A 27,203-nucleotide genomic window follows, 5' to 3' on the forward strand; every position below is an offset into this window, starting at 1 on the left:
AGAGCAGATATGCTAACCACTCGGCCAACCAGGCCAGCAATATATGAGCCTCTCACAAACCAAACTAATCAACTTCACTTTCTTTACACTTTTTAATTTTAGTATCCAATCACATGATTCTTAAATTTTCAGAAACCAAAGAAATGGCTTAAGCTTTTCCCTCTTACCAACTACTGTCTTTTTTTTTAAAAAACTTCCAGGGATGGTCCCTTCCTCTTCTATCATATGAAAAATCTCCCCAGTAAATTCCTCTTCGCAACTTAAATGTTTTCTTCTTTTTCTTCTAATCCTTTAAACTCTACATATTATGATGCTTTCACAGTCTATCATTATAACCAATTCTAGAACTCTGATATAATTTTTGTTACTTGCTTTTGTACCCATCTCTGAAGTTGCTTCTTTCCCTTTCTATTAGAGTGAATGACAGATCATAAATCTGAGCACAGCTGTACAGATGTAGTCTGATGAGGTTTTCAAACTTTGGAAAAGAATGTGATGAAAGAAATGGAAGAGGTATCGGATAATGATAGACTAGAACTTGTAATTTAGGCCACATTTAGAAAAATGCTAGAACAACAACATGATTATGACAATGATTTGCAAATTACACATTTACCCAGTACCCATATGTCAAAACATCACTGCTAATATAGTGCCAGTAAGTTTTTTTTTTGAAACAGCACCATTGCATACTGTCCCAAAAAAAAGCACTGGTACAACTAATGTTGGGTATGAAAACAAATTGATGGAGTGCTATCTGCAAAACATGGTAGAAAGGAGGGAGGTTGATATGACTAAGATACAGAAGCTAGTGAATGGTCTGTACCATAAGGAATTGACAGAGAGATATCAGAGAGTGGTTTATTCAGAAGTTGAGTCCACAAGACGGCCTGTGACTAGTGGTGTGCCACAAGGATCTGTTCTTGGACCACTGCTGTTTAATTTGTTCATTAATGATATAGGAAAGGATCTGAGAGGAACAGTTCATTTGTTTGCGAATGATGCAAAGTTGGGTAGGGCAATAGTGAATGCAGATGATGTCAAAATTTTGCAGGATGATTTGGATAGATTGGAGGTCTGGGATAAGGAGAATGGATGTCAATTTAATGTGGCAAAATGTAAGATTATACATTTTGGTATGAAAAGATTAGCAGCAGTTTACTACATTGGTGGAACTGTACTCCAGGAAATTGATGAGGCACGAGATTTAGGAGTGTTGATGGATAAGGAGGTGAGGTTTAGGGGGCACATTGCAAAAGTGGCCAAATCAGCTCATCAAATCACTTTGTTGCTGAAAAATACGTTGACGAGCAGAGACAAGCATGTTATTGCTCCTCTGTATCGAGCCTTGATAAGACCCCATTTCGACTACTGTGCCCAGATTTGGTCACCTAGGTTTCTTCTTGATGGGGTGGAGGTTGAGAGGATCCAGAGGTGAGTGACCAAGATGACAGCAGGTCTGTGGAATGAACCTTATGAGAACAGGTTGAGGATTTGTGGGTTGCAAAAATTGGTTGATAGGCAGAAGAAAGGAGATATAATTGAAACATTCAAATTACTGAAGGGTTTCTATAAAATTAATTCAGAAAATATTTTTGAGGGCTGGTTGTGGGAGGACTAGGGGACATCCATGGAAGCTGAGCAAAAGTGTGGTTAGTAAGGGTGTTAGAGCTGGGTTCTTTACTTTTAGAGTGGTGAATGAGTGGAATAGGCTGCCAGAGTCTGTGGTGGATGCTGTGACAGTGAATGAGTTTAAGGCGAGGTATGATAGATACTGTATGAATGTCAAATAGTTGTGATGAACATGATTTGGGGCCTCCCTCGATGAGTCTAAGGACTCAATGGAGTTGCCCGTAATAATAATAATATTAATGCAGAAGAGATTCTTATAGAGCAGAGGGAAACAGAGCAAGAGGCCTTTCCTAGAAGTTGTTATAAAGAGAATAATATGAGCAAGGAAGTAAGTAGTTTTTTCCCCTTAGAGGGTGAGGGAAGGAATGGAGTGTGCATTGCTAAGTATGCATATGCAGAAACAATACATAAGTTCACAATATTTTGACAATAATAAATTACAGCTTCAAAATGCAATATCTCTGATTTCACTGAAGAAATGGGGAGAGGTAATCAAGGTAGAATCAGCATTCCAGTTAAACAAAGAACTGGAAAATGTTCACTAAAGCATTTGCAACGCCACACTGACTGTGAACAAACACACACACAGGATGTTCTGACTTTTTATCCTGCAAAAATGCAAGTAAACCTTACATACATAACTCCTACAGTGAACAGGATGCTAATAACAAAAAACTCAGCACTCAAAAGGAAATGACTAACGAATATTAATAAATTGTAGAAATAAACATTACTGTTAATTTCATTAGTAATTAAACAACATTTAAATAAAGTAATCTGTGAGAAGGTGTCTGCAAGTAGTAAAGTGGTTTAATAAACACTTCTCATGGATTTAATTGCACAACAATAACAACAAATGCAATTCCTGGTATAAAGAGTTCTTGTTTTTCCCAAGGAACACTAGGAATTAAAAGCTTTTCATGTGCATTACACACTGCTGTTAATACTAATAAAAAAACTAAAATATACATACTTGGCATAATTAATAATAATAAATACATTGGAAGAAACTGGGTGTGTGCCTACCTCCAAATATGCACTATTTGTGGGATCAAATGTTGCATTAACAGGACTGAATGTTATATCAACATGAGGAATAGCATGAAACCATTCAGCCACTAAGGAGACACTGTACTTTTGACTACCATAAAATGCCATGGTGTATACTGTCAACCTGATAACTTCCACCCTTGCCTGTAATTAAAAAAGAGAGAGAGAGAAAGTACAATTTAAATGAAAATGTGAATTTCCACTGGCAGATAACTAAAATGTAAATACTTTTGAAAGATGCATAAAAATACATTCAGTTACAGCTTTATATGAAACACTGACACTGGGATATATTTTTTTATGAATCCCACCCACAAAAAGTTGTATATTTATCATACATTACTATGATGAGCTAGAGGTAATTACATAATCTAGGAATCCTACAGATGAAGCATGGAACTTGTTTAAGCCACTTCAGATCTTCATTAAGAAAGGTGGGTAGCCCAATCAAATGTTTAGACATTAAATAAAAATTTAAACAATTGATTTTTATTAACTTTGATGATTTTAATCTAACTGATAAGCTTAGGCGTTGCTGGTTATTCATGACTTATTTTTTCACGGTATTAACAACACCACAAACACTTTTATTAACAAGGATGTTTTATTAACGCTAATATTTCGCTGATTTTCAAATCAGCATCATCAGAGCACAACACACATTTTTGTCTCCCAAATTTTTGGCAAATTAATGCAACCATATTTGTTAAGGTTGGGAGAATTCTTCAAAGCCATTGCTGACTCAAAAAATAGTCTTTCAGATCTATAACGACTTCTAAATAGCACATTCGAGAGGAAATTCTACAAACAGATTAATGGTACTGCTATGGGTTCCCCCCTCTCCCCCCCGTTAGCAAATTTTTACATGGAACACTTTGAAAACAAAGTACTTACCACAGCTACATACAAGCCACTAGTGTGGTTGCGCTATGTAGATGATGTGTTTGCCATCTGGCCCCATGGACAAGACACTTTGGATGCTTTTGTCACCTACCTAAACAGCCAACACCCCAAAATTCACTTCACAGTAGAAAAAGAATCAAATAACTGTTTACCATTTCTTGACACATTAGTCACCCACCTTTCAGATGGATCACTATCTTTTTCTATTTACAGGAAGCCTACACACACAGGAAGATACCTACATAAACAATCACATCATCATCCAGTCCAACAGTACGGCATTTTAAAAACACTGACACACAGAGCCAGAGCCATTTGTTCTAACGATACAGCTCTGACCACTGAACTCCAGTACCTGCGCCATACGTTCTTAGCCAACGGCTACAATCCCTACAAAATAGAAAAAATACTACATAGGCCCATTACTTTGCCCCCCCCCCAATACACAAGAATACAACATGACCATTTCCATTCCCTATATCAGAGGTACATCGGAAAAGATAGCCAAAGTATTGGCGAAACATGGCCTTCGCACCACCTTCAAGCCTCATGTCAAGCTGGCAACTCTGATCCGCTCACCAAAGGATAAACTTCACCCTTTAGCACACCCAGGAGTGTATGAAGTTCCATGTGACTGTGACTTAGCCTATTATGGGCAAACAGGAAGATCAGTGAACATCCGCCTGGAAGAACATGAAAGATACATTCGCTACTATCACTATGGCAAGTCGGGACTGGCAGACCACGCTTTGGACACTCCTTCACACAGGATTAGATGGAGAAAAACGAATGTGCTATTTAGAAGTCGTTATAGATCTGAAAGACTATTTTTTGAGTCAGCAATGGCTTTGAAGAATTCTCCCAACCTTAACAAATATGGTTGCATTAATTTGCCAAAAATTTGGGAGACGGTTATCCTAAGAAAAACTCCTGGATAACTGCTGCTTTTTTTTTTTTTTTTCGTTAGAGGGCGCCAAAAATAGGACTTTAGATCTTTTGTCTTTCTGCAATTATATTGTTTCACTCACTGTCGCATTTACATGTGTGTTGTGCTCTGATGATGCTGATTTGAAAATCAGCGAAATATTAGCGTTTTGATGATTTTAACCTCTAATATAGATTATACATAATTTTTCAAATTTACGCTAACTGATGGATGAATTATAATTATTCCTATTTGTTCTATTTGCTTAAAGCGATTTCGTTTAGCGCGCATTCATTGATGGGTTAATTAATCGTGTTAAGTGAGGTTTTTTTTCCTGGACTTCTTTCCTTATCAACCAACCATGCTTGTCACTTTTCTACATAGAATGTTACTCTTCATGCATCCGATCATTGTCTACCACCATATACATCTTTTCCAAAGTGTCTGTTTAATTTCACATTTCATTCCTACCATATTTGCCTAACTCTTGGTATATAGAGTGAAAATGCTTATTTCACATGCATTAAACCAACTGCCATGGACTATCAAGCTCTTTCTCATACAGTTCACATTCCACTGTATTGATATAAACTTTCTATAATTGCTCACCTTGGAATTCCACACGATTATCCTTTTTTCATTTAATTCCCCATTATCTCTTACATGGCTATCTCCCAACTCAGCTAACAGGTGACACTGAACAGGCTTAGACACAGCTATCAATATGGATAAATTCTCTTTAAAAAATAAAGTTATTTTATTATTATTATCTAACACCAAACCTCCATAGAGTCAAAAGACTCAGCATGAGAGGTACACACAAAGCTCAAACTCATTCAATGTTGACATTTATCACACTGTCAGGCAACACATTCACTCACCATGCAAAGAACTTGCTTCTCCTTACTCACCAGTTCACACCCTCCTTATATAGTTTCCAAGATTACCTCTTGTTCTACCCCTGTCTCTCATTCTATGAAAAAGTTCTGCATTAACCTAGTAATAACCCCTTACCAACTTAAATATCTCAATCATAATTTTTTTATTATACAGATAACTCCCGAAGTCCAAAGAATCACCGAAAAGGAACTGCACTAAATATTCACACAATATCTTTCATACTTCTCATTCAAGACAAACTACTCACAACTATTTCTACGAATCCATTATTTAAGCAATCACTACCACTATTCAAGAAAAATTCTAGTCCTCACCTCTAACTTCCACAGGTGACTCTTTGTCATCTGTCATGTACTGAAAAATTCCACTTCATTTTAAACTGAATGAAATGAAAATCTCTTTAATCACTTATATGTTTTTCTTACATCCATATCAACCAAATTTTGCAATCCTAAACCTTTAATATATCCTCAAGGGGAGGCATTCCAGAGACTTATCACTATCTTGGTCACTCATCCTGGATCATATCCACCATTTCTATATTCCCAAGAAACTCATGCAACCATATTTGTGTAGAATAATCTAGTGTGGTCATATGAAAGCCTTATAAAGAGTGTTATTAACTTCCTTATCTCTACCTGTCAGATTCTTCAATATCCAAATGATCACAAGAACTATTTTGCTCAAATTCTCATCACCCAAAGCCTCATCAATTTAAGTGAATCATGGTTAAAACGGAAATAGAAATGGAACGGTACAGTATTTTTCGTGAAGGGGAAGTGCTGCTGATGATAGCAGGGGAATATTAAGTCCACATAACATAGACATGAAAGGAGGAAATAGTAGCAATGGTTACGAGGCAGTGTGGTGTAACATGGGGGGTTGAGAGGAAGACGTACTTAGTTGGATGTTGCTTTAGGCCTGGGAATGTGGTGATGAAGAAATGTATAAACAATTTGGATTAGTGAATAAATAAAGGGTAATTATTACGAGTGATTTTAATTATGGTGGTATAGAATGGAAAAGAGATAGCATTTGAGAATAAGGAAAATTAATTTCTCGAGTTCTTGAGAGATAACTACCTCAGGCAGCACATAAGAAAGGCACACGGAGATCAAGAGTTCTAAATTTCATCAGAGGATGTAATTGTTAGAGGGGGGCTTCACATTTTCCTCTAGTTGGTGGAAGTGATCATGAAGTAATCACCTGTGTTGTGGCTAGTCATATGCAGACTTTTGCGAAGAAAGGATATATGTAGAATTATAAGGCTGGTGATTATGACAAGCTTAGGAGACAACTTCGAGCTATAACATGGAATGAGGAGTTGAGTGGTAAGGAAATAAATGCTGCATAGGAACTTACAAAGAAATACATAACAGAATCAATGTACGAATGTATTCCAAAGGCTGAAAGTAGAGTACGAGCAGAAATTGGCAAATCAGCTAAGAAAAACCCTATAGTTTTTTTTAGATATGTGGCAAGTAGAAGGAAGAATGATCAAGGAAAGATGAAGTTAAGGGATGAAAGTGGTAGAATGGTAACTGCTGCAGAAGACATTGTTGAAGTATTCAGTGATCAATTTATAAGGGTGTTTCATTCTGATCAAGGTGGAATCATGAGGAACTTAAGTGTAGAGGACATAGGAGAGGATAGCATAATTGTGAGTGAGCAGGAGGTATTTGAGGAAATAAATAACCTTGATATTAATAAGGTGATAGGATTTGATGACATATCACCATGCATCTTAAGGGAATGTTCCAGGGAACTGGCAGTAGCATTGGCATGCCTGTTTAATAAGAGTTTTGCAACGGCACAGGTTCCAAGGGAGTGGAAGGAGGGTAAAATTGTTGCACTGCATAAAGGTGTACCTTTATGCAGTGCAACAACCTTTATGCAGTGCAACATAAGGCTGTACCTTCAAATTATAAGCCAGTCTGTATATCTGGAGTTGTGGTGAATGTCCTGAAGAGATTGGTGAGAAGTAGGATATAGAAATGAGTTGATAACAGCAGTATTCTCTGTGGTTATCAGCATGTGTTTGGTAAGAGGAGATCATGTTTCACTAACTTACTTATGTACTATGACAAGGTGACAAATACCTTGGACAGAGGAGATGCATATACAGTGGTGTACTTAGATTTTGCAAAGGCTTTTGATAGACTGCCACATGACAAGCTCTTAAATAAATTGAAACAGATGAGATTGGATATAACAGACTTGTGTTGGATCAGTGACTGACCGGATAGGTATCAGAAAGTTGTATATGGGGTGCAGTATCTCGAAAGAGAAAGGTCACCAGTGGTGTGCCACAGGGGTCAGTTTTGGGGCCATTGTTGTTCAATTTGTATGTTAATGATATTGGGTTGGGTTTAACTAGTGATATTCAGCTGTTTGCAGATGATGCAAAACTGGGGAGAGCAATGCACAGTCAGGCTGATGTTAATGCCTTACAAGAAGACTTGAATAGACTGCATGAATGGGCAGGTAAGTGGAACTGTCAGGTCAATGTTGCCAAGTGTAAGGTTTTGAGATTTGGTAAACAATGATGGGATGCAAAGTATACACTTGGCGGGGGAAACTTTAACAGAAGTAGAGGAGATGAGAAATCTAGGAGTGATGGTGGACAAGGACCTGAAATTCAGGGGCCACATTGCACAAGTTGTGAAAGCATCACATTGAATAATGGCAATGATGCGGAGAACCCTGACACAGAAATAGAGAGGCTATGATTCCATTGTATAATGCCTTGACATGCCTGATATGGATTATTGTGCACAGATTTGGTCATCAGGTTTTCATGGTGACGAGGATATGTTGGATAGGGTATAGAGAAGATTATATATTTCACAGTAGTCAGTGGTCTTTGAAATGTGGAGTATGAGGACAGATTGAGAGAATGTAAGTTGCAGAGCCTCGTGAATAGGAGGAAGAGGGGAGAGGATATGATCGAGACATATAAACTGGTCAGGGGTTGTTATCAGGTAGACATGGAAGAGATTTTTCATAGAATGGGAGAGGAGAGTAGAACAAGAGGCTGTTGTTGAAAACTGTACGAGGGTGTGAGCAAAGGAGTGAGAAGCAGGTTCTTTGCATGGAGGGTGGTTGGTGAGTGGAATGCATTGCCTGAGTGTGTTGTGGATGTGGACATATTAAATCAGTTTAAAACGTGGTTGGATGAGTATTTATGCAATAGTGAGTACCTCCCACAATGAGTCTCTGACTCCATGCAGGTCAAATGATAATAATAATTTATTACAATTCAGGTCCAGTGATGTAAATCACAGCTTGTAACCTTTTCATAAAGTGCATAACATCATACTGTGCCAGACTGAAATGGCAATTGTAATCCTTTGCCAGGCTATTAAAATCATACTACAGAATATCATCATCATCAAATTCCTGACATATACCCTCAAGGGGTGTACAGGATATGATAGTATTACATAAAAAATTTACATCTTTACTAACTTCCTATCTACAATTTTTTTCCAGATCAGTCCGTTACTTGTCAAGACTCCAATATTATCATTATCAGATCTTATATTTCTATCGTCTAAAGCACTTTGTACCGTATCAATCCACCTATATCTTGGTTTTCCTCTGGGTCATTTTCCTGCCAGCCTGGCAGAGAACACTTCTTTTGCTAATCTTTTCTCTCCCATTCTATTTAAGTGACCATACCACCTGAGATTAGCTCTGCTAATGCATTCCTGGATGCTGACAATGTCAAGTTCTTTCCAATATCCTTGTTTTTAATATGATACTGCCATTGATGCCATCTGTTCATGCCTCTAATCTTTCTCAGGACTCTCATATCTGTGGTCTCTAGTCTTTGGTCAAGTGTTTTATTTCTGACCCAGCTCTCAGATCCATAAGTTAAAACTGGTTTGAACACTGTCTTGTATACAGCTAATTTAGTGTTCCGACTAATTTCTCTCTTATTCCATATGAATTTATACAATTGACTTCCCACCTTACCAGCTTTGCTGATTCTGTTGTCTATTTCTATATTTAATTTACCATCTTCACTAAAAATCATGCCTAAATAGCTGAAATGTTTTACTTGTTACACAGGCACACTTGACATTTTCAATGATTCTGCCTATTTTCATTGTCTTTGTATTGCTGACCTTCATACCATATCTATTACAACAGCTATTCAATTTAGTCAGAGAATCTTGCAGACTTGTAGCGGATTTATTTAGAAGTATAACATCATCTGCATAAAGCAAAGAGCTGACATTAACATCTCCAATTTTTATATCAGGTTTAATACCACATTCCTTCATAATGTGATCCATATAGATAATGAATAACAGAGGGGATAATGTACATCCTTGTCTCATACCAGATTTAACATTAAACCATCTTCCTGTACTTCCTTCAATTCGAACTGCTGACTTACAACTCAAATAAAGACTAAGTATTGCTTGATATAATGCCCCATTGACACCATATAACTGCAGCGTATTGAATAGCTTCTCTCTTGGCACCTTGTCATATGCCTTTTCCAGATCGACAAAACTTAAATACAGATCTTTGTTATATTCCCATGCTTTCTCGACTATTTGTCGTAAAGTGAAGATCTGATCCTGACAGCCTCTATTTGGCCTGAATCCAGCTTGTTCTTCACCAAACTTTTCTTCCACAATTCTTCTGAACCGTTTCTCAAGTATACTTGCATAGATCTTGCCAGGAACACTCAGTAGGGAAATACCTCTGTAATTCTCACATTCGGTTTTATTTCCCTTTTTATATATGGGTACTATGAGAGCTCTACTCCAATCATTGGGAATTCGTCCCTCTTTCCAGGCTTTCTGAACTATGCAGTGCAGCCACTGTAAGACTCTTATACCACCATACTTCAGCATTTCTGGTCGAATATCATCTACTCCTGCTGCCTTTCCACATTTCAAGCCTTTGATGGCGTTTTCTACTTCAAGTATGGATATGTATTCCTGACTGCATGCCTGGTCAATGTTTTTACCACTGTGCTGTCATCACTGCTTGTTTCATTTAGCAGTTTTTCAAAGTAATCACTCCATACTTCAAGGATATCTTTTTCTCCCGTTTTCATGTCACCTTTATCATCTCTAATTCCTTTTATAGCACTCTTTCCTCCATTCTTAAGCTTATTCAACAACCTCCAGAATATTTTGCCACCTTCTTGAAATTTATTTTCTATATTCTTGCCAAAGTCCTCCCATGACTTTTGTTTAGCTAGTTTTACACAGTGTTTAGCATTCTTGCATTTGTCTCTATATTCTCTAAGAGCACAAGCTGACTTATTTGACAGGAACTTTTGGTATGCTTTCTTCTTTTCCTTCACTGCCTCTTTAACTTCCTGTGTCCACCAGGGAGTTCTGATTTTTTTATCCTTACAGACAACCTCACCACATGCCTCTCTGGCAGAATCAATCAATGTTTTCTTCAGAGTTTGCCACTGAATCTCCAAGGTTTGATCCCTGTTCTCAAACTCTTTCATTTTTTCTTCAATAATCTTTGTGTATTTTAGTCTACAGATCACATCTGAGAGCTGCTCAACTTTTATTTGCTTTAAAACTTTCTTACATGTTATTCTTTTCAATATGAAATTCAATTTTATCCTGCTCAAGACTAAATAGTGATCACTTCCAATTTCAAATCCTCTGTACACTCTGGTGTCCTACACCAGGGAGAAAACATCACTATCAACAATAACATAGTCAATGAGACTTTTCTTATTCCTAGCCTCTTCTCTCCATGTGAATTTGTGCACATTTTTATGTTGGAACATGGTGTTAGTAATAACCAGTCCATGTCCTGAGCAGAAATCCAACAGATATTTGCCATTATTATTAGCTTTGCTCTTTTCTCCAAATTTTCCAAAAATATCTTTGTATGTCTCACAATCATTTCCTACTCTGTTATTTAGATCCTCAACAAGGGCCAACTTTTCCTTTTTCATTGTGTCAGTGGCTTTTTCTAAAGCCTCAAAAAATTCCTCCGCTTCTACCTTAGTAGAACCTTCTGTGGGACCATAGGCACAAATAAATCTCATTGTCCAGTTCCCCATTCTCATATTTGCCCACATTACTCTACTTGAGACTGACTGCCATTCAAGAAGATTAGCCTCATATTTTGTGTTGAATACTATGGCTACTCCTTCTTTTCCTTGATTGTCATTGCCTGAATATAACATTTTGTATTTATTGCTCAGAAAGATCTCACCAGTTTTGGTCTTTTTTGTTTCAGTCACCACTATTATGTCGATCTGGTACTTATCTAGTTCCTCAGCTAGCTCCATTTCTTTGCCATTCAGGCTTCTTACGTTGATAGTACCGATCTTTAACTCTGGTGATGTTGAGTTGAGGTTTATTTTCAGATTTGTTCCAGTTGCTGACTTTTCGCTGTTCGCCCTGGTTCCCTGGCGAAAACAACGGGAGCCTTGTTTAACCGGGCGACGCCCCATCTGGCATGAAATTTTGTCATGTTGTACCATCATTCTATATTTTGGTTTAACCAATAGGAATACAATTTGTCGGCTAAATCCCAAATTGCCAGCCCATCCTCGTCTGTGCAGTATCCAAGTAGATACCCAACAGGGTGCACCACGAGAAGGTGAGGATTGGACATTAGGTCAGAAGCCCTGGTCGGTTCTCCGCATTCCTTTAAAGGCTATGTGGAGGTCTCCTCTCAGTTATACAGCTTTGACCCTCTAATTTGACCCTCGAATCTCTATATCATCTTTATTAAATACTGCTTTCTCAATCATCATCGGCAGATAACTCAGTCTTCTCCCTATATCATTAATATACAAATTAAACATCAACAGTTCCAGTACAGAGTTTTGTGGCATACCACGTGTCACTTACCTTCTACCAAATAATATTCCACCATACACAAAAATGGGTTTATCTATCAACCACCTACTATGCATGTCACCACATCCCATTACTCTAATTTATATAATATTGTTTTATGCAGTGTCCTGTTAAATGCTTTTGACAGACTTTTATGAAGTCCACCTCAAATATCACATTGCTATCTTCTCATTCCTGAAATGCCCATCAATTTATAATATGCTATATCTGTTTTGAAGCCTCCTTTATGCAATAGAACTATCTTGAACACTTTTCCTTGCCCTCACCCCTTTGAACCCTGCTAGTTCTTACATCTTTCCATAATAATAATGCACGTCAATATTCTGTCCAATCTCATGGGTGATTCATATTAAGATTTTGTAATGTACTAAGCACCGTCTGTCCTTTATCTCTGTTCTTTGCAGACCACTTGATCAGGTTTAGAATGATAAAGATCACTCAGGTTTAAAGTGAAAACACTGTGAGTGGTCTAAAAAAGCCCACTCAGAGTATTTGTAAGGCCCATACTTTTATAGGAGGCTCCTGCTGACCACTAACTGAGATGAAGTTGGGCAATGTGTCCAGTGAAATCACAGCCAAGAATATTTAACTGTTCCAAGTTTCAAATCATGGGGTGTTAGAGTTTTTGGAAACCCTCTGGACTTTTTTTTTTTTTCAAATAAAGGTCAAAAGTGATCCTTTCCATAGTCTCTGTAGCGCAAGTGGAAGAATGATGGAACATTGTGCTCTTTGAATGGAAAAGACCAGAGTTCAACTTTCATTGTGATGAAAGGAACCTTTATGTGGATTTTTTCCATTTAATTCCATTTATATGGAATTAAAGGTGATAACTCACGTTTCTTATGGAGGTAGAAGGATTTTCTCCCAAAAACTTGGGTTTTTTAATCCTGCATACAAGCAAAATAGCCTTGAGAATACATGCAATTTACAGAGAAAAAATACTATTTGTAGTGGTAGTGGGCAGTAGATGGCATTGTGCATGTTGCTGATAGTAGTGTCATTGTGTAGCTACAGGAATTAGGTAGAAGAGATGATGAGTTGTGTAGTAGAGTAGTGTGCCCTCCCACGATGAGTCCTTGAATGCCTTGGAGGTGTCATGTAATAATAACACATTGTGATATATGTTGGAAAGGTAGTGTACTGTACATTATGGCATAATGAAGCAATATGATGCAAAGTCGACTGTCTATATACAAATAGCCTAGTTGCAAAGATACCTCCATGTGCAGACTTATTTACTCACTCTTTGGTTAAAGGATAAAAAAACAAGAATATAATTGCTTGTCAAATATAGCTAAAAGTTGTATCACCATAAAATTAAGAATGAGCATTGTAAACAGTAAGTATGTAGTATTCAACCCTCCTCAGCTCATAGGCATTAATCAATTATGCCAGACTACTTAGGAATGAACAAACATAACACTGGGGTTAGCATGTAGCATGCAATCTTCACAGCAAATGCTCAATTTCTACAAAATGCTACTATATGTAGATGAACCAGCATAACCTATTATTTTGCTTACTACAAATTTTAAAAAACTCAAAATATATTTTAATTCTTGTGTAAAAAGTGTGGCCTTCTCTCCCCATTCTTGTGCTACCATATAATGCAAGTCATGTCCATTAAGATTAATTATTATTATTAGACACCTCCAGGGAGTCCAAAGACTCATCGAAGGAGGCACCTGCTCTACAACTCTGTCTCCGCCACTCAATCCACCAACTGACCGCAACTACACCAACGCCATCTACCACTAGTATTTCCAAGGACAATCACAAACATCCATGCCCATGGTGGGATTCGAACCCGCAGCCTTTTAACTGGAGAGCAGATACGCTAACCACTCAGCCAGCCAGGCTGACAAAAAGATTGCCGTTGTCACAATGGAAATCGAGCTTAGACCTTTTCATCAAAGAGCGCAATGTACTATCATTCTTCCAATTGTGCTACGAAGAGCTATGCACAAGAGTTCAGAAATTTCCTCTTGTTAAGGATATAGCTTTAAAAACAGTACACATAACCAGCTATTAGACAGTATACTGGTTTGAACCTAATTTTAAAAGGCTTGTATATCAGATTAGAAATTATCCCACTGTTGTTACTCTCATACTTCCGACAATGAGTCATGACTTCTATGGGGTCATAGGACTCAATGTGGGAAATCCTCACTATTCAAACATGATACTCAGCAAGCCATACCTTAAAGTAGATTACTGTTGATGCACTCACCATACACTCTCTCAGGCAATGCATTTCACTCATTCAGCACCTCATGAACAAAGAACCCATGACTTGCTCTCTTACAGTAATTTTGGCTACTTATATATGGAAATATGACTTCTGCATTACTTCAACCTTTTTATTATTACTATTATTACGGGCAACTCCAGGGAGTCATTAGACTCATCGAGGGAGGCCCCAAATCATATTCATCACAACTATTTGACATTCATACAGTATCTATCATACCTCGCCTTAAATTCATTCACTGTCACAGCATCCACTACAGACTCAGGGAGCGCATTCCACTCATTCACTACTCTAAAAGTAAAGAACCCAGCTCTAACACCTTTACTAACCACACTTTTGCCCAGTTTCCATGGATGTCCCCTAGTCCTCCCACAACCAGCCCTGTTCTCAAAAATATCTCCTGAATTAATTTTATAGAAACCCTTCAGTAATTTGAATGTCTCAATCATATCTCCCCTCCTCCGCCTATCAACCAATTTTTGCAACCCACAAATCCTCAACCTGTTCTCATACGGTTCATTCCACAGACCTGCTATCATCTTGGTCACTCGCCTCTGGATCCTCTCCACCTCCTCCCCATCAAGAAGAAACCTAGGTGACCAAATCTGAGCACAGTAGTCTAGATGGGGTCTTATCAAGGCTCGATACAGAGGAACAATAACCTGCTTGTCTCTGCTTGTCAACGTATTCTTCAGCAACCAAGTGATTTGATGAGCTGTTTTGGTCACTTTTGCAATGTGTCCCCTAAATTTCAATTCCTTATCTACCAACACTCCTAAATCTCGTGCCTCATCAATTTCCTGGAGTACAGTTCCACCAATGTAGTAAACTGCTGCTAATCTTTTCATACCAAAATGCATAACCTTACATTTTGCCACATTAAACTGACATCCATTCTCCTTAGCCCAGACCTCCAATCTATCCAAATCATCCTGCAAAATTTTGACATCATCTGCATTCACTATTGCCCTACCCAACTTCGCATCATCCGCAAACAAATGAACTGTTCCTCTCAGATCATTTCCTATATCATTTATGAACAAATTAAACAGCAGTGGTCCAAGAACAGATCCTTGTGGCACACCACTAGTCACAGGCCGTCTTGTGGACTCTACTCCCGAGTAAACCACTCTCTGATATCTCTCCGTCAACCACCCTCCTATCCATCTCACCAACCCTATGTCCATTCCCATATGCTGCAATTTACTGATTAGAATTCCATGTGGAATCCTGTCAAAGGCCTTGGCAAGGTCCAGTAGAATCACCGTAAACCCATTACCCTTATCCAGTTCAGCCGTCACTGTGTTATAATACGTGAGCAAGTTACTGAGGCATGACCTACCCTTCACAAAACCATGCTGTCCCCGATACAGTATCCCATTTTCTTCTATCCAATCTTGTACTTTCCTCTTGACTATTTTCTCTAAGACCTTGACAATGATTCCTGATATGCTAATCGGTCGGTAATTTATAACAGCAGTCTTGGAACCACCTTTATGCAGTGGAACTATTTTCCCCTCTTTCCACCCGCTCGGGACTAACCCAGACCCGAGACTCAAATTAAACAAAACGGTCAAGGGTACTGACAATTCTTTAGCTGCTTCTCGTACAACACGAGCTGGTATACCATCCAATCCCACAGATGTATTGACATTGAGGTTATGCAATAGACTACTCACCTCCACTTCATTAACCACAATTCCTGTATAATCTACTGGTTTATTCGTTTCTGCAATGTCACCACCTGGATGATATACTTTTGCAAAGTGCTCACTCAGTAACTCAACTGATTCAGTTACCTCCCTACCATCGGCATTCTTTAAAATCAATCTGCCATGTACATTTTTCCTTTTACTTGCTACATATCTAAAAAACTGTTTAGGATTCTCTTTAGCCTGCATGGCCAATGTTCTTTCGTAATCCTTTTTTGCTTTTCTTACCACACTCGTCACCCTTCTGGCCTGCGCTTTATACCGTTCATGTGCCTGCCGGTCACCCTTCTCCTTAAATTCCCTCCATAGTTGTTTCTTTTTTTGCAACTCAAGCTTAATGGTGTTATTCATCCATTTAACCCCTACTTGATTTATTATTCGGATTCTAGGTATACAGTCAGCCATTGCTTCATGCAAGCACTTCTTAACTACCTCCCATGCACTATCAACTTCTAGTCCTTGCAGTTGTACATGCCATGGCACTGAACCAATCAAACTCCTAAGCTTGTCATACTTTCCCGCCCGATAATTCCACATGTACCCTGTCTTAATTGAAAATTCTACACCTTTAGCCACCTCCCAAGTTAAGACCCTATGATCACTCTCACCGATTGGTGGCAATGTGGTCATATTTGTTACAGCCAAATCCTCAGATGTAATTACTAGGTCAAGCACTCTCTGACCCCTAGTATTTTCCATTACATGCTGTCGCAGATAGTTATCCCTTAATAACCGCATAAAATCCAGTTCCTTCCTCCCGTGTGTCCTCTCCTCACTCCAATCAATGCGACCATAGTTGAAATCTCCCATAATAATTGCCCTCTTTCCACCCATTTCTTCTATTTGCTTGTGCATACTGTCACCACCATCTTTTCTATCACCTGGTCTATAGCAGCACCCAATTGTATATTTAGTTCTGCTAGCCACAATCTCACACCAAATGGCCTCAAATGTGCTCTTTTCTTGGAATCATTTCTGGGTCTGGCTTCCACTGATGAGACCTCAATAAAGGTTGAAAGGTGGGTAGTGACCCTTCCAATAATACGTAGCATTATACAAGTCCGTAAAGATATGTGCTTTGCATTATGGGATATTAAGGTAAGTGATGTGAAGTCATTAGTCTCTATATATGAGTTGCCCAATAGTGAAGTTACTTCACGTGCAAACTTTGTTTGCTTACACTTGGATAAAGGATTAAACTAAGAATATAATTTCTTGGCATCTTTGATATATTGACATGCCTTAGTCACTATTCTCTGTTACTTTCTAATCTCTTTAAAAACCAAGTAACCAAATCTGTGCATAGTAGTTCCAAATGCAACTTGACCAAAACCTTACATTACAACATGTGAATATCTTTTAAATCATTGCCATAATCTGTTCTATCTCCACTCTTCTTCAATATATCCAATTGAATACAAGTCTTCTAACTTTGCTTTTCCAACTTTTAAAACATAAACACTTTGCAGCAGTTAATTGAGTCTTGCTCATATGCTCAAACAAGCAGGCAATTCAAATCTTCAGGAAGACTTGAATAACCTTCCGACATAAGTTTCACTTTTTATGTAGCAATTTCCGAACTTTGAATCGTGCAAACAACTGCAAATCTTCATTTTAACCTGTTGCCTCACTTCTGGATCTCTTGCCTCCCCACCATATAATATGAAATTTCATTTCTAGCATGAAATACTGTAATGAATTGCTCATTAAATGGGACTATATCCTTAATAGGGGTTACTTATCTACTATTTTCTTTGCCTTTATCATTTTCTCAATCATTATTGATTAGCCTGATTGGCTAAGCACTGCTACTCTGCACTTTCTCTTGCCTCATCAAATGCATAATATTCCTCTCCTGCTCTTGATTATTTATATGTAAATGATTATTGCCTACATAGCTGTCATAATGCTTCTTTTTTTGATTTTTTTTTTTTAATGTAGATCTCACCTATGAAAGATTTTTTGCAACATAGAGTACATTAGTACAATGGCTGGGCTAAGAATTTTTTTTTTTTTATTAATTATATATTTTTTTACAAAGTTTGGAAATCCTGCTCTAGAAACCAAACATAGAACTTTTTCAAGCCTCCTCAGGTATCCATTAAGCTAGGTGGTGGTCAAATTAAGACTGCATGCTTAATCCTACCATTTAACCCAATCCTATTTAACCTCCTAACTTTTGGTATACTTCAGATATTGCTCACCTCACTTTTATTAATTGTACACTTTATGATTTAAGAATGTATTTGTACATATACATATGGTGTCGTACACATCAAGGCAACTAATCTGGAATCTCAGAACCTGAAATTCTATTCCTTTAGAATCTCCTTACCTCTAATTATCAAATGGACTTGTTTCTGTCCCTCTCCTTAAACCAATAATTATGAATGTTTTTGACTTTTCTTTCTTAATATCCCTACTTTCTATAATATAACTTCACTAAATAGTAGAATCATATTTCTGAGAGTTTTTAATGTCCACAGCAACAACAGGGTTCTTTTTCTTTCCCTACCTAGCAGGTGGAGATGCCAAGAGATTTGCTATCATTAATGATCCCACACTCTATGCTAACTAAACAATCCTCACCTTGCTCCTAAAACATTTGAACTTTTTTCCCAGCAGTAATCTCTCAGTGTATAATGTACATTGATTGTCCTCTGGACCATTCAAATAATATGCCTTGTATAGGATATTAATTATGCATCTACTCTCAACCTTATGTTATCTGGGATTGCATGTCAAAGAGAATAATCTTGATTTCTATTCACCATTTATTTTTTTCCATTGTAGTTTTCTGGTTCAAACATCTGCACTAATTACATCACTCAGAATTTCAATTGATATGTAAACCTTTCTTCTCCTATTCCATTTTAAACTATCTCCCACTGAGTAATCTTCCCCCCCCCCAACACACACACACACACACCCAAAAAAGTGTCACGATTCTTCTGTACAACAGTTAAGCATGCTGATAATGAAATATCAAACTTCCTTTTCTGTCTATACTAAATTTTCTAATAATAACTGCAAACAAATCATATGCTGACACCTGAATCTCAAAGGCAAAATTTAGAAATCTGCATCATGCATAAATGGCAGATATGCTTTCTATATTATCAAGGTCACACTATAGCAAAAGAGACTGACCACAGTGCAGGTAGTTTGCCAGTGTGCTTGCTGAGCAAATAGCATTGCTTTCCAAACAACAGACTTCAGGTTCAAATTTTCCATCCACTATGGCATGAATGCTCATTATTATTATATGGGTACCTCCAAGGAGTCCAAAGACTCATTACAGGAGACCCAAACTATCTACACAATCTATCACACTGCTCCTTGAACCCAATAACAGACAAGGCACTGACAATTGATTCCATTCCATTCATTCACAACTCTCCAAGTGAAAAATCTAGTCCTCATGTCCCTACTAACCACACTTTCACTCAATTTCCAAGGATGAACTCCTTTCTCTGTCCCCTCTAGCCAAGTGGTGACACATTTCCCCTGCATCAATCCTATAAAATCCTTTAAGTACCATATTTTCCGGTGTATAAGATGCACCCAAGAAATTTAATACAATTTTCTGAAAAAAAATCTAAACTTTAAAGTATGATTTAAAAAAGTAAACTGACCTTTCAGAAACCTGCAAAACCCATGTCACTGTCATCTGACTCTTCTCTATCATCATTAATTTCTTATAATATAGAAATAATTTTGTCTTCATATTCTTTTGGCATTTTTTGACTGATTTTTGTTTGCATACAAAGTCCACTGTGTTTCATGAAACAGTAACACCATGACACACCACCTTTAAAATCTTCAATGCTACGCTCAGGCTACTTTGACTGCATGTGCACGAATCATTTTTGTTGAAATGGCAATGCCATTTTGCCGATTTTCTTGCACCCATTTCAAAACTTCGGTCTCTAGTTCTGGCCACTTCGCTATTTTTCCACGTTCCACACGCTTTTCTTTAAGCAAATTGTACAAAATCTCCTTCTGACCACGCCAAGTTCTAATCATTTTTTCTGTAGGCGGAGGTCCAAAATGTATTTCAGCTTCCCTAGCCCGTGTTCTTCCGCATATTTTACAACCTGCAATTTGTAACTTGAAATATATGAATGTCGCCTGTTTTTTTCCATCACTAAAATCTACGGGGAAATATCAAACTGAACACAAAATATCTCAACACGTCAACTCAATACTGATAAACATCAGTAACTGATTACTTGGATAAGATATTATGAAACTTGAATAGGGGCTCCCCGTTCTTAGCCAATGACGCACTAGAAGTCACGTGAAGGTCACGCATCAATTTGATTGCACCATTAACTGTCTACAAAGATCTTGGAACATAAAAAGGGAGTGCGTATGACTTTGAAAAGAGGAAACAATCTTTACCTTCATTATATAAGATGCACCCCATTTTTAAGATAAATTTTTAAGGTAAAAAAGTGTGTCTTATACCGGAAAATACAGTAATTGAAACATTTCTATCATATCCCCTCTTTTTTTACCTATCGACCAACTTCTGCAATCTACATACCCTCAATCTGTCCTTATAGGGAATGTTACACAGATCAATCACCAACCTGGTTGCTCACCTGTGAATCCTCTCCACCACTTCCTCATCCACAAGAAACCCAGGAGACAATGCCAGAGCACAGTAATCCAGATGTGGGCATATCAAGGCCTTATAAAGATGAATAACTACAGCCTTATCTCTACATGTTAGTGTGTTCTTCAATAGCCAAGTAATCTATCTTATGAGATACCTTAGCAATATGTCCTCCAAACTTCAATTCTCTGTCTACCATCACTTAAAATCCTACATTCATCTATTTCTGGAGTATAATTCTATCAATGTGGTACATAGCTTAGAATTTATTTATCCCAAAATGCATAACTTTACATTACTCCACATTAAACTGATACCTATTACTTTTTTTCCATACTGACAGCCTATTTAAATCATCCTCCAAACTTTCCACATTACCTTGATTCACTATTACTATACCTAATTTTGCATCATCAGCAAAGAGCTGATTATTTCCTATATTATTTATGTACAAAATAAACAGCCATGGTCCTAGCACTGTGCATTGCAGCACACCACTAGTCACCTGCTTTTGCCTGGACTCTGCTCCTCTGTACACCACTTTCTGATATCTATCCAGCAGCCACCATCTTATCCACATAATTCATCTCCATTTGTTTTAATTTGCATAATAGAGTTCCATGTGGTATTATGTCAAATGCCTTTGCAAAATCCAGCAGAATCACCATGTAGTCATTTCCTTTATCCAACTCAGCTGTCACTCTATTATAAAAAGTTAGTAAATTTAGGTTAGGAAAAAACTGTTCCACTTCATGAAAGGAGGGGGGGCTACAAATTATCCTAGATATACCAATCTGTGTGTCTAAGGTTGTTGTTAAGGTATTAGAGAAGTTGGCGAGGACTAGGATTTGGAAGTGAGTTGATAATAGCAGTATTCTTTATGATGGTCAGCATGGTTTCATTAGGGAAAAGTTTTTAGCAATCTGCTTATGTATTACAAGGTGACATATTCACTCAATAAAGAAGATGCATATATGGTGTACCTGGAATTTTTTAAAGGCCTTTGATAGACAGCCACATGACAAACTAGTAACTAAACTGAAACAGATGGGATTATATAACAGACTTGTGAGTTGAATAACTAATTGGCTGTTAGACAGGTTGTATATGGAGGAGTGGTATACCTAAGAGAAAGGTCACTAGTGGAGTACCACAGGAATCTGTTTTGGGACAATTATTGTTTATCTTGAACGTTAATGACATTTAAACTGGCTTAACTGGAGCTGTTTGATGATGATGCAAAGTTGGGAAGGGCTATGAGAAGTAGAGCAGACATTGTAGCCTTCCAGGAAGATCTGAATAGACTATGTGAGTGGGCAAATGAGTGCAGGTATCAATTTAATGTTGAAGAGTGCACGGCCTTGAAATCTGGTAGGCAAAGTTTTAGGAAGCAGAGTATACAACTGATGAAGAAATTTTGAGGAGGTGGAGGAGATGAGAGATCTGAAAATGATGGTGAATGGACAAAGTTTAGAGATCACATTGCAAAAATTGTAAGAACATCCCAATGGATTATGAAAATAATGAGGAGGACACTGACAAAATCATAACCTCTTTGCAGAAGCAAAGAAGTTATGATTCCCTTGTATAAGCTTTGATTAGGCCACATATGGACTACTGTGCAGAGATTGGTTACCTGGTTTTCAGAGGAATGTATTAGAGAAGGTATACTAAATTAGTGTCAGGTTTATGGAATGTCAGATATGAGGAGAGATTCAGAGAATGTAATTTACAGAGTTTTGTGAATAGAAAAAGAAGGGATATGACTGAGAGATACAGGTTGGTGAGAGGTTGTTACCAGATTAATGTGAAAAAGATATTTCATGGTGTAGAGGGAGACAAGGATAGAATTAAAGGCCATCAATGGAAGCTGTATAAGGAGCATGTGAGCAGGGGAGTTAGAAGCAGGTTCTTTGCATGGAGAGTGATTGTACTGCACTGTCTGAAAGTGTGGTCAGCGTAGAAACTGCAATTGGGTTCAATAATGTTTTGGCATGAGAGAGTATAGATCTCTTGTGATGAGTCCTTTGACTCAATGGAGGTCAGATGTTAATAATAATAATAAATTACTAAACGGTATGACCGGCCCTTACAAAGAAATTGTCCCCCATATCTAGCACAAAAATTAATGATATTAGTCATGCTATCTGGATGCAAAAAAGGTAAGGTGAAAGAACTAATTGCTATCAACACCTCTCATGGTTGTTCATGAATATCTTTAGATGCAAATGAATTTTGTAGTCCAGTTTAAAACCACTACCCTACTCATGACAGGTCAGAAGTGGCTTGAAACAGTTTGGTATGAAGAGCATGATTTAGGATTTCCATATTATCTAACACTCAGTCCGCAGCAGCTAGGTTCTCGTTCCTGCACCCTATTAGTACCCGTTAGGGAAAGCTAAAGCTACTATCAACCAAATGCAAGTGATCGAACTAAAATGCTCCCAAATTTCTGCCCTAAAGGATCCTACCTGGGGCCAAGCCTAAAAATAATATCATTTAATATTGAAGGTTTCTCCAGTATCAAGCAAGATCTCATTGCAAATATTTGTAGAGATAATGACTGCAATGTGCTCTGCCTGCAAGAAACTCACAGAGGAGAAGATACTGCAAGACCTTACATCCATGGCATGAAACAACTCGTCAAAGAAATACCCCATGATAAATATGGCAGTGCAATATTTACAAAAGAGAACTTGATCCCATCGTCCATTGACTCAACGAACAACAGAAACATTGAGATTATTACGAGGTGATTGAGATATTTAAAAATATCTCAATAAACCACTATATAGACCACTTTCTTCTAGTGGTCTATAAACCACTAGAAGAAACTTTCTCCTTCCCTGACATTCTCCTCAATAATAATGCATACATGACTAATGTTGTATTAGGTGACTTTAACATCCATAGTGTTAACTGGGGTTACACAAAGTCTAACAAAGATGGAGAACTTGTTGAAAAATGGGCTGAAAACCTTTCTCTAAACCTGATATATAATCCAAAACTCCCTGCATCTTTCAACAGTGGCAGATGGAAGCGAGGCTATAACCTCATATTTGTTAGCTCAAAAATATCCAACATTTGTGTTAAAAGGTTTTTAAATCCTATTCCACATACTCAACATAGACCTATAATGCTTCAATTCAACCCAGCAATTATGCCTAACACCGTCCCTTACAGACGATGATTTAATTTCCAAAAAGCTAATCAGAAGGGTTTCATGGAAGATCTTGACCACTCCATAGAACAGGTCCCTTCAAACCCTCAAGAGTATCCAGAATTCATAAAAATACTGAGGAAAATCTCCACCAAACACATCCCCCGAAGATGCCACACAAACTATATTCCAGGCCTTTCCAGTGACATACAAGCCTAGTATGCTGATTACTTACAACACCAACCCGTTCTCAGAAGAGACTATCCAAGCAGGAGAAAAATTATGTTCCAAGATGGCAGAGGAAAGGTGTTCCTCATGGAAAAAAGAAATAGAAGTCCTTGATATGACCCATAGTAGCATAAAGGCATGGAACTTTATCAACAGAATGAGGAAGGATTTCACTAAGCCATATTAGCATCTGTAGGTAACAGCTAATCAAATTACTCACCAGCTGCTGCTGAATGGAAAATTCACTAAAAAACACACAAAAAATAAGATACTTAGAACCCCAAGTGAGGAACAAAATATGATTAACTCAGATTTTACCATCACTGAACTCAACACTGCCATAAACCTATTAAAACCTAGAAAATCTGCAGGCCTTGATGATGTCTGTAATGAACAGATCAAACATTTTGGAACCAGGACTAAAAAGTGATTATTAAACCTATACAACACTTGCCTCAGAACCCTAAGGATACCAATTATCTGGAGGCATGCCAAAGTGGTGGCCTTTCTGAAACCAGGGAAAACCCCAACCGAAACAAAAAATTACAGACCTACATCACTACTCAGCAACCTCTTTAAACTCTATGAACGATTAATTTTGAATAGGCTACAACCCCTAATTGAACCCCATCTTATTGCTGAGCAGGCTGGCTTTAGACCAGACAAATCCTGCACATCACAAATTCTCAACCTCACTCAATATATAGAAAATGGTTATGAGCAAAAACTAGCCACAGGAATAGTATTTGTAGATATAACTGCAGCATATGATGCCATAAACCATCTCACACTCAGAAATAAAATATACAGAATAACTAGAGACTATCACCTTGTCCTCCTGATCCAATCACTCTTGGAAAACAGACGCTTTTACGTGGACCTTGGGGTAGAAAGAGCTGCTGGCACCACCAAAAAAATGGCCTCCCCAAGGGAAGTGTATTATCAATATTACTTTTCAACATCTACGTCAATGATCTCCTCATCTTTCCAGGAACTAGAAATTTTATCTGTGCTGATGACCTTGCCATAGTTACTCAGTCAAAAAATTTCAAGTCCATTGAAACTACTCTATCACTTGCCTTAAATAGTCTAACCACATACTATACCAGCAATCAACTAAAACCAAACCCCTTGAAAACCCAGACTGGCCTTTTCCACCTTAACAATAAGGAAGACAACAGGAAGCCTACAGAAATTCTTCTGTAGGATTCCTGTTCCTACAGAAAGAAAGCCTTCCCAAGAAATGCCTACAGATTTCTTGGGAAGGCTCTAATATAGAACATTCCTGGAAAACAATCTACCTCGGTGTGATTCTCGATCACACCCTCTCATATAAAACCTACATAGAAAAAACAAAGGTAAAAGTGAATGCAAGAAACAACATACTAAGAAAGCTCACTTCCTCCAAATGGGGTGCAGACCCTAGCACACTGAGATCTTCTGCTTTGGCCCTTTGCTATTCTTCTGCTGAATATGCCTGCCCAGTATGGTCCAGATCCTGCCATGCCGAAAAACTTGATCCAGCGTTGAATGAAAGCTGCCACTTAATTACAGGATGCCTGAAACCAACACCACTAAAAACCAACACCTGTATACTTTGGCTGGTATTGCACCCCCCTTCAATTCGAAGATCTGCATTCTCAGCTGATGAAAGAAGCAGACAAATGAATGATGAACGCCACCCACTGTTCGGCCAGACCGCAGTGCCCCAAAGACTAAGATCCCGTCATAGCTTCCTGACAGCTGTTGAACTACATAAAAACCTCCCAGAGACAAGACTTCAGCAATGGCTTGCACTATACCCTGAAAATAATACTGGTATTTCAACAGCCAAACATCTTCCACATGGTGCCCACTTGGACTGGAATACTTGGAAAAGCCTAAATAGACTCTGGATGACAGGACGCTGCAAACAAAACCTCATCAAAAGGGGCTACCTCACTGGCCCAGACAATTGTGAGTGTGGGACAACCCAGTCCATGGAACACCTTCTTTCTTGTCCCTTTCTTCCATCGCCTTGTGCAAAAGAGGACCTTATATCCTGCACAGAAAGAGCAGTTGATTGCAAGATACTGGAGGAACATCTGACCATGTTTATTGTATATAAGGTATGTATAGTTTCCTTTTTTTCATATTTAATTATTATTTCCTATATAATTCAGCTACCAAATCTAAGCTGATCTCATTGTAATGTAGCCTAATTTGTTGCAAATCATGTTGTACCACTTACTACTGTACTACTTGTGTTTGGATACGAAATAAATAAACCTTTTACGGATAAAATTATCACAAAAATAAAAAAAATATGTATATAACCCTGAAATTCAGTGACCACAAACTTACATTTTCAGATGACAGCATTATATTACAATACTTTATTCACTGCACAATACAAAACTTTGTACTTCATAATAAGCATATCTTCCAAAATATCTACCTCTGGAAATACTCATCTATACACTATTCCATCATCGGAGGATTTGACAATCTAGGGGGTTGCATTGTGGGATACTAAGGCAATTGCTGTGAAATCATTAGCCTTTATATACAAGAAACCTAGTTGTCAAGCGGCTTCATGGCACAAACTTTGTTCGTTTACACTTGGATAAAGGATGAAATTGAGAATATAATTTCTTGGCATCTTTAATTTATAGTATAACCAAGTGAAAAAAATTTCAATATCTATCTCTAATTTCTACTACTCTAGTAAAATTCAATCCAATTAAGTTGATTTCTTGCAAAAAAAGGAACTACTCCCCTAACCCCCTTGGGATAATTTTAACTTGCAATCTTCTTGTCATAAACGTATATCGTGAATTGCCTCCTTAGAGTGTATCCTATTAACTCTGTGCAATGAATGTTTTTCTTTAAAGACAGAAACAGATAATAATTAAATTTTATTTAGTTAATTGCTATACAATTTCTAGGGAAATGAATAATGGGAAAGGAAACTTCCAG

At 37.7% G+C, this 27,203-nt stretch overlaps 1 protein-coding gene across 5 annotated transcripts in view; it reads right to left on the bottom strand.

Annotated features, from left to right (window-relative positions):
• Positions 1 to 27,203, bottom strand: part of tty (tweety) — a 423,622-nt gene that overhangs the window by 390,994 nt on the left and 5,425 nt on the right. For all 5 annotated transcript variants that reach the window (XM_090398011.1, XM_090398010.1, XM_090398012.1 and 2 more), the window contains exon 2: positions 2,659 to 2,826. In XM_090398011.1, coding sequence (XP_090254137.1) covers positions 2,659 to 2,790 — 132 coding nt within the window. In that variant the 5' untranslated portion in view covers positions 2,791 to 2,826. The remainder of the gene's footprint in view (positions 1 to 2,658; positions 2,827 to 27,203) is intronic.

The sequence above is a fragment of the Typopeltis vanoorti genome, chromosome 9, assembly GCF_054136105.1.
Source record: "Typopeltis vanoorti isolate ZY-2024b chromosome 9, IOZ_Tvanoo_1.0, whole genome shotgun sequence".
NCBI lineage: Eukaryota > Metazoa > Arthropoda > Arachnida > Uropygi > Thelyphonidae > Typopeltis > Typopeltis vanoorti.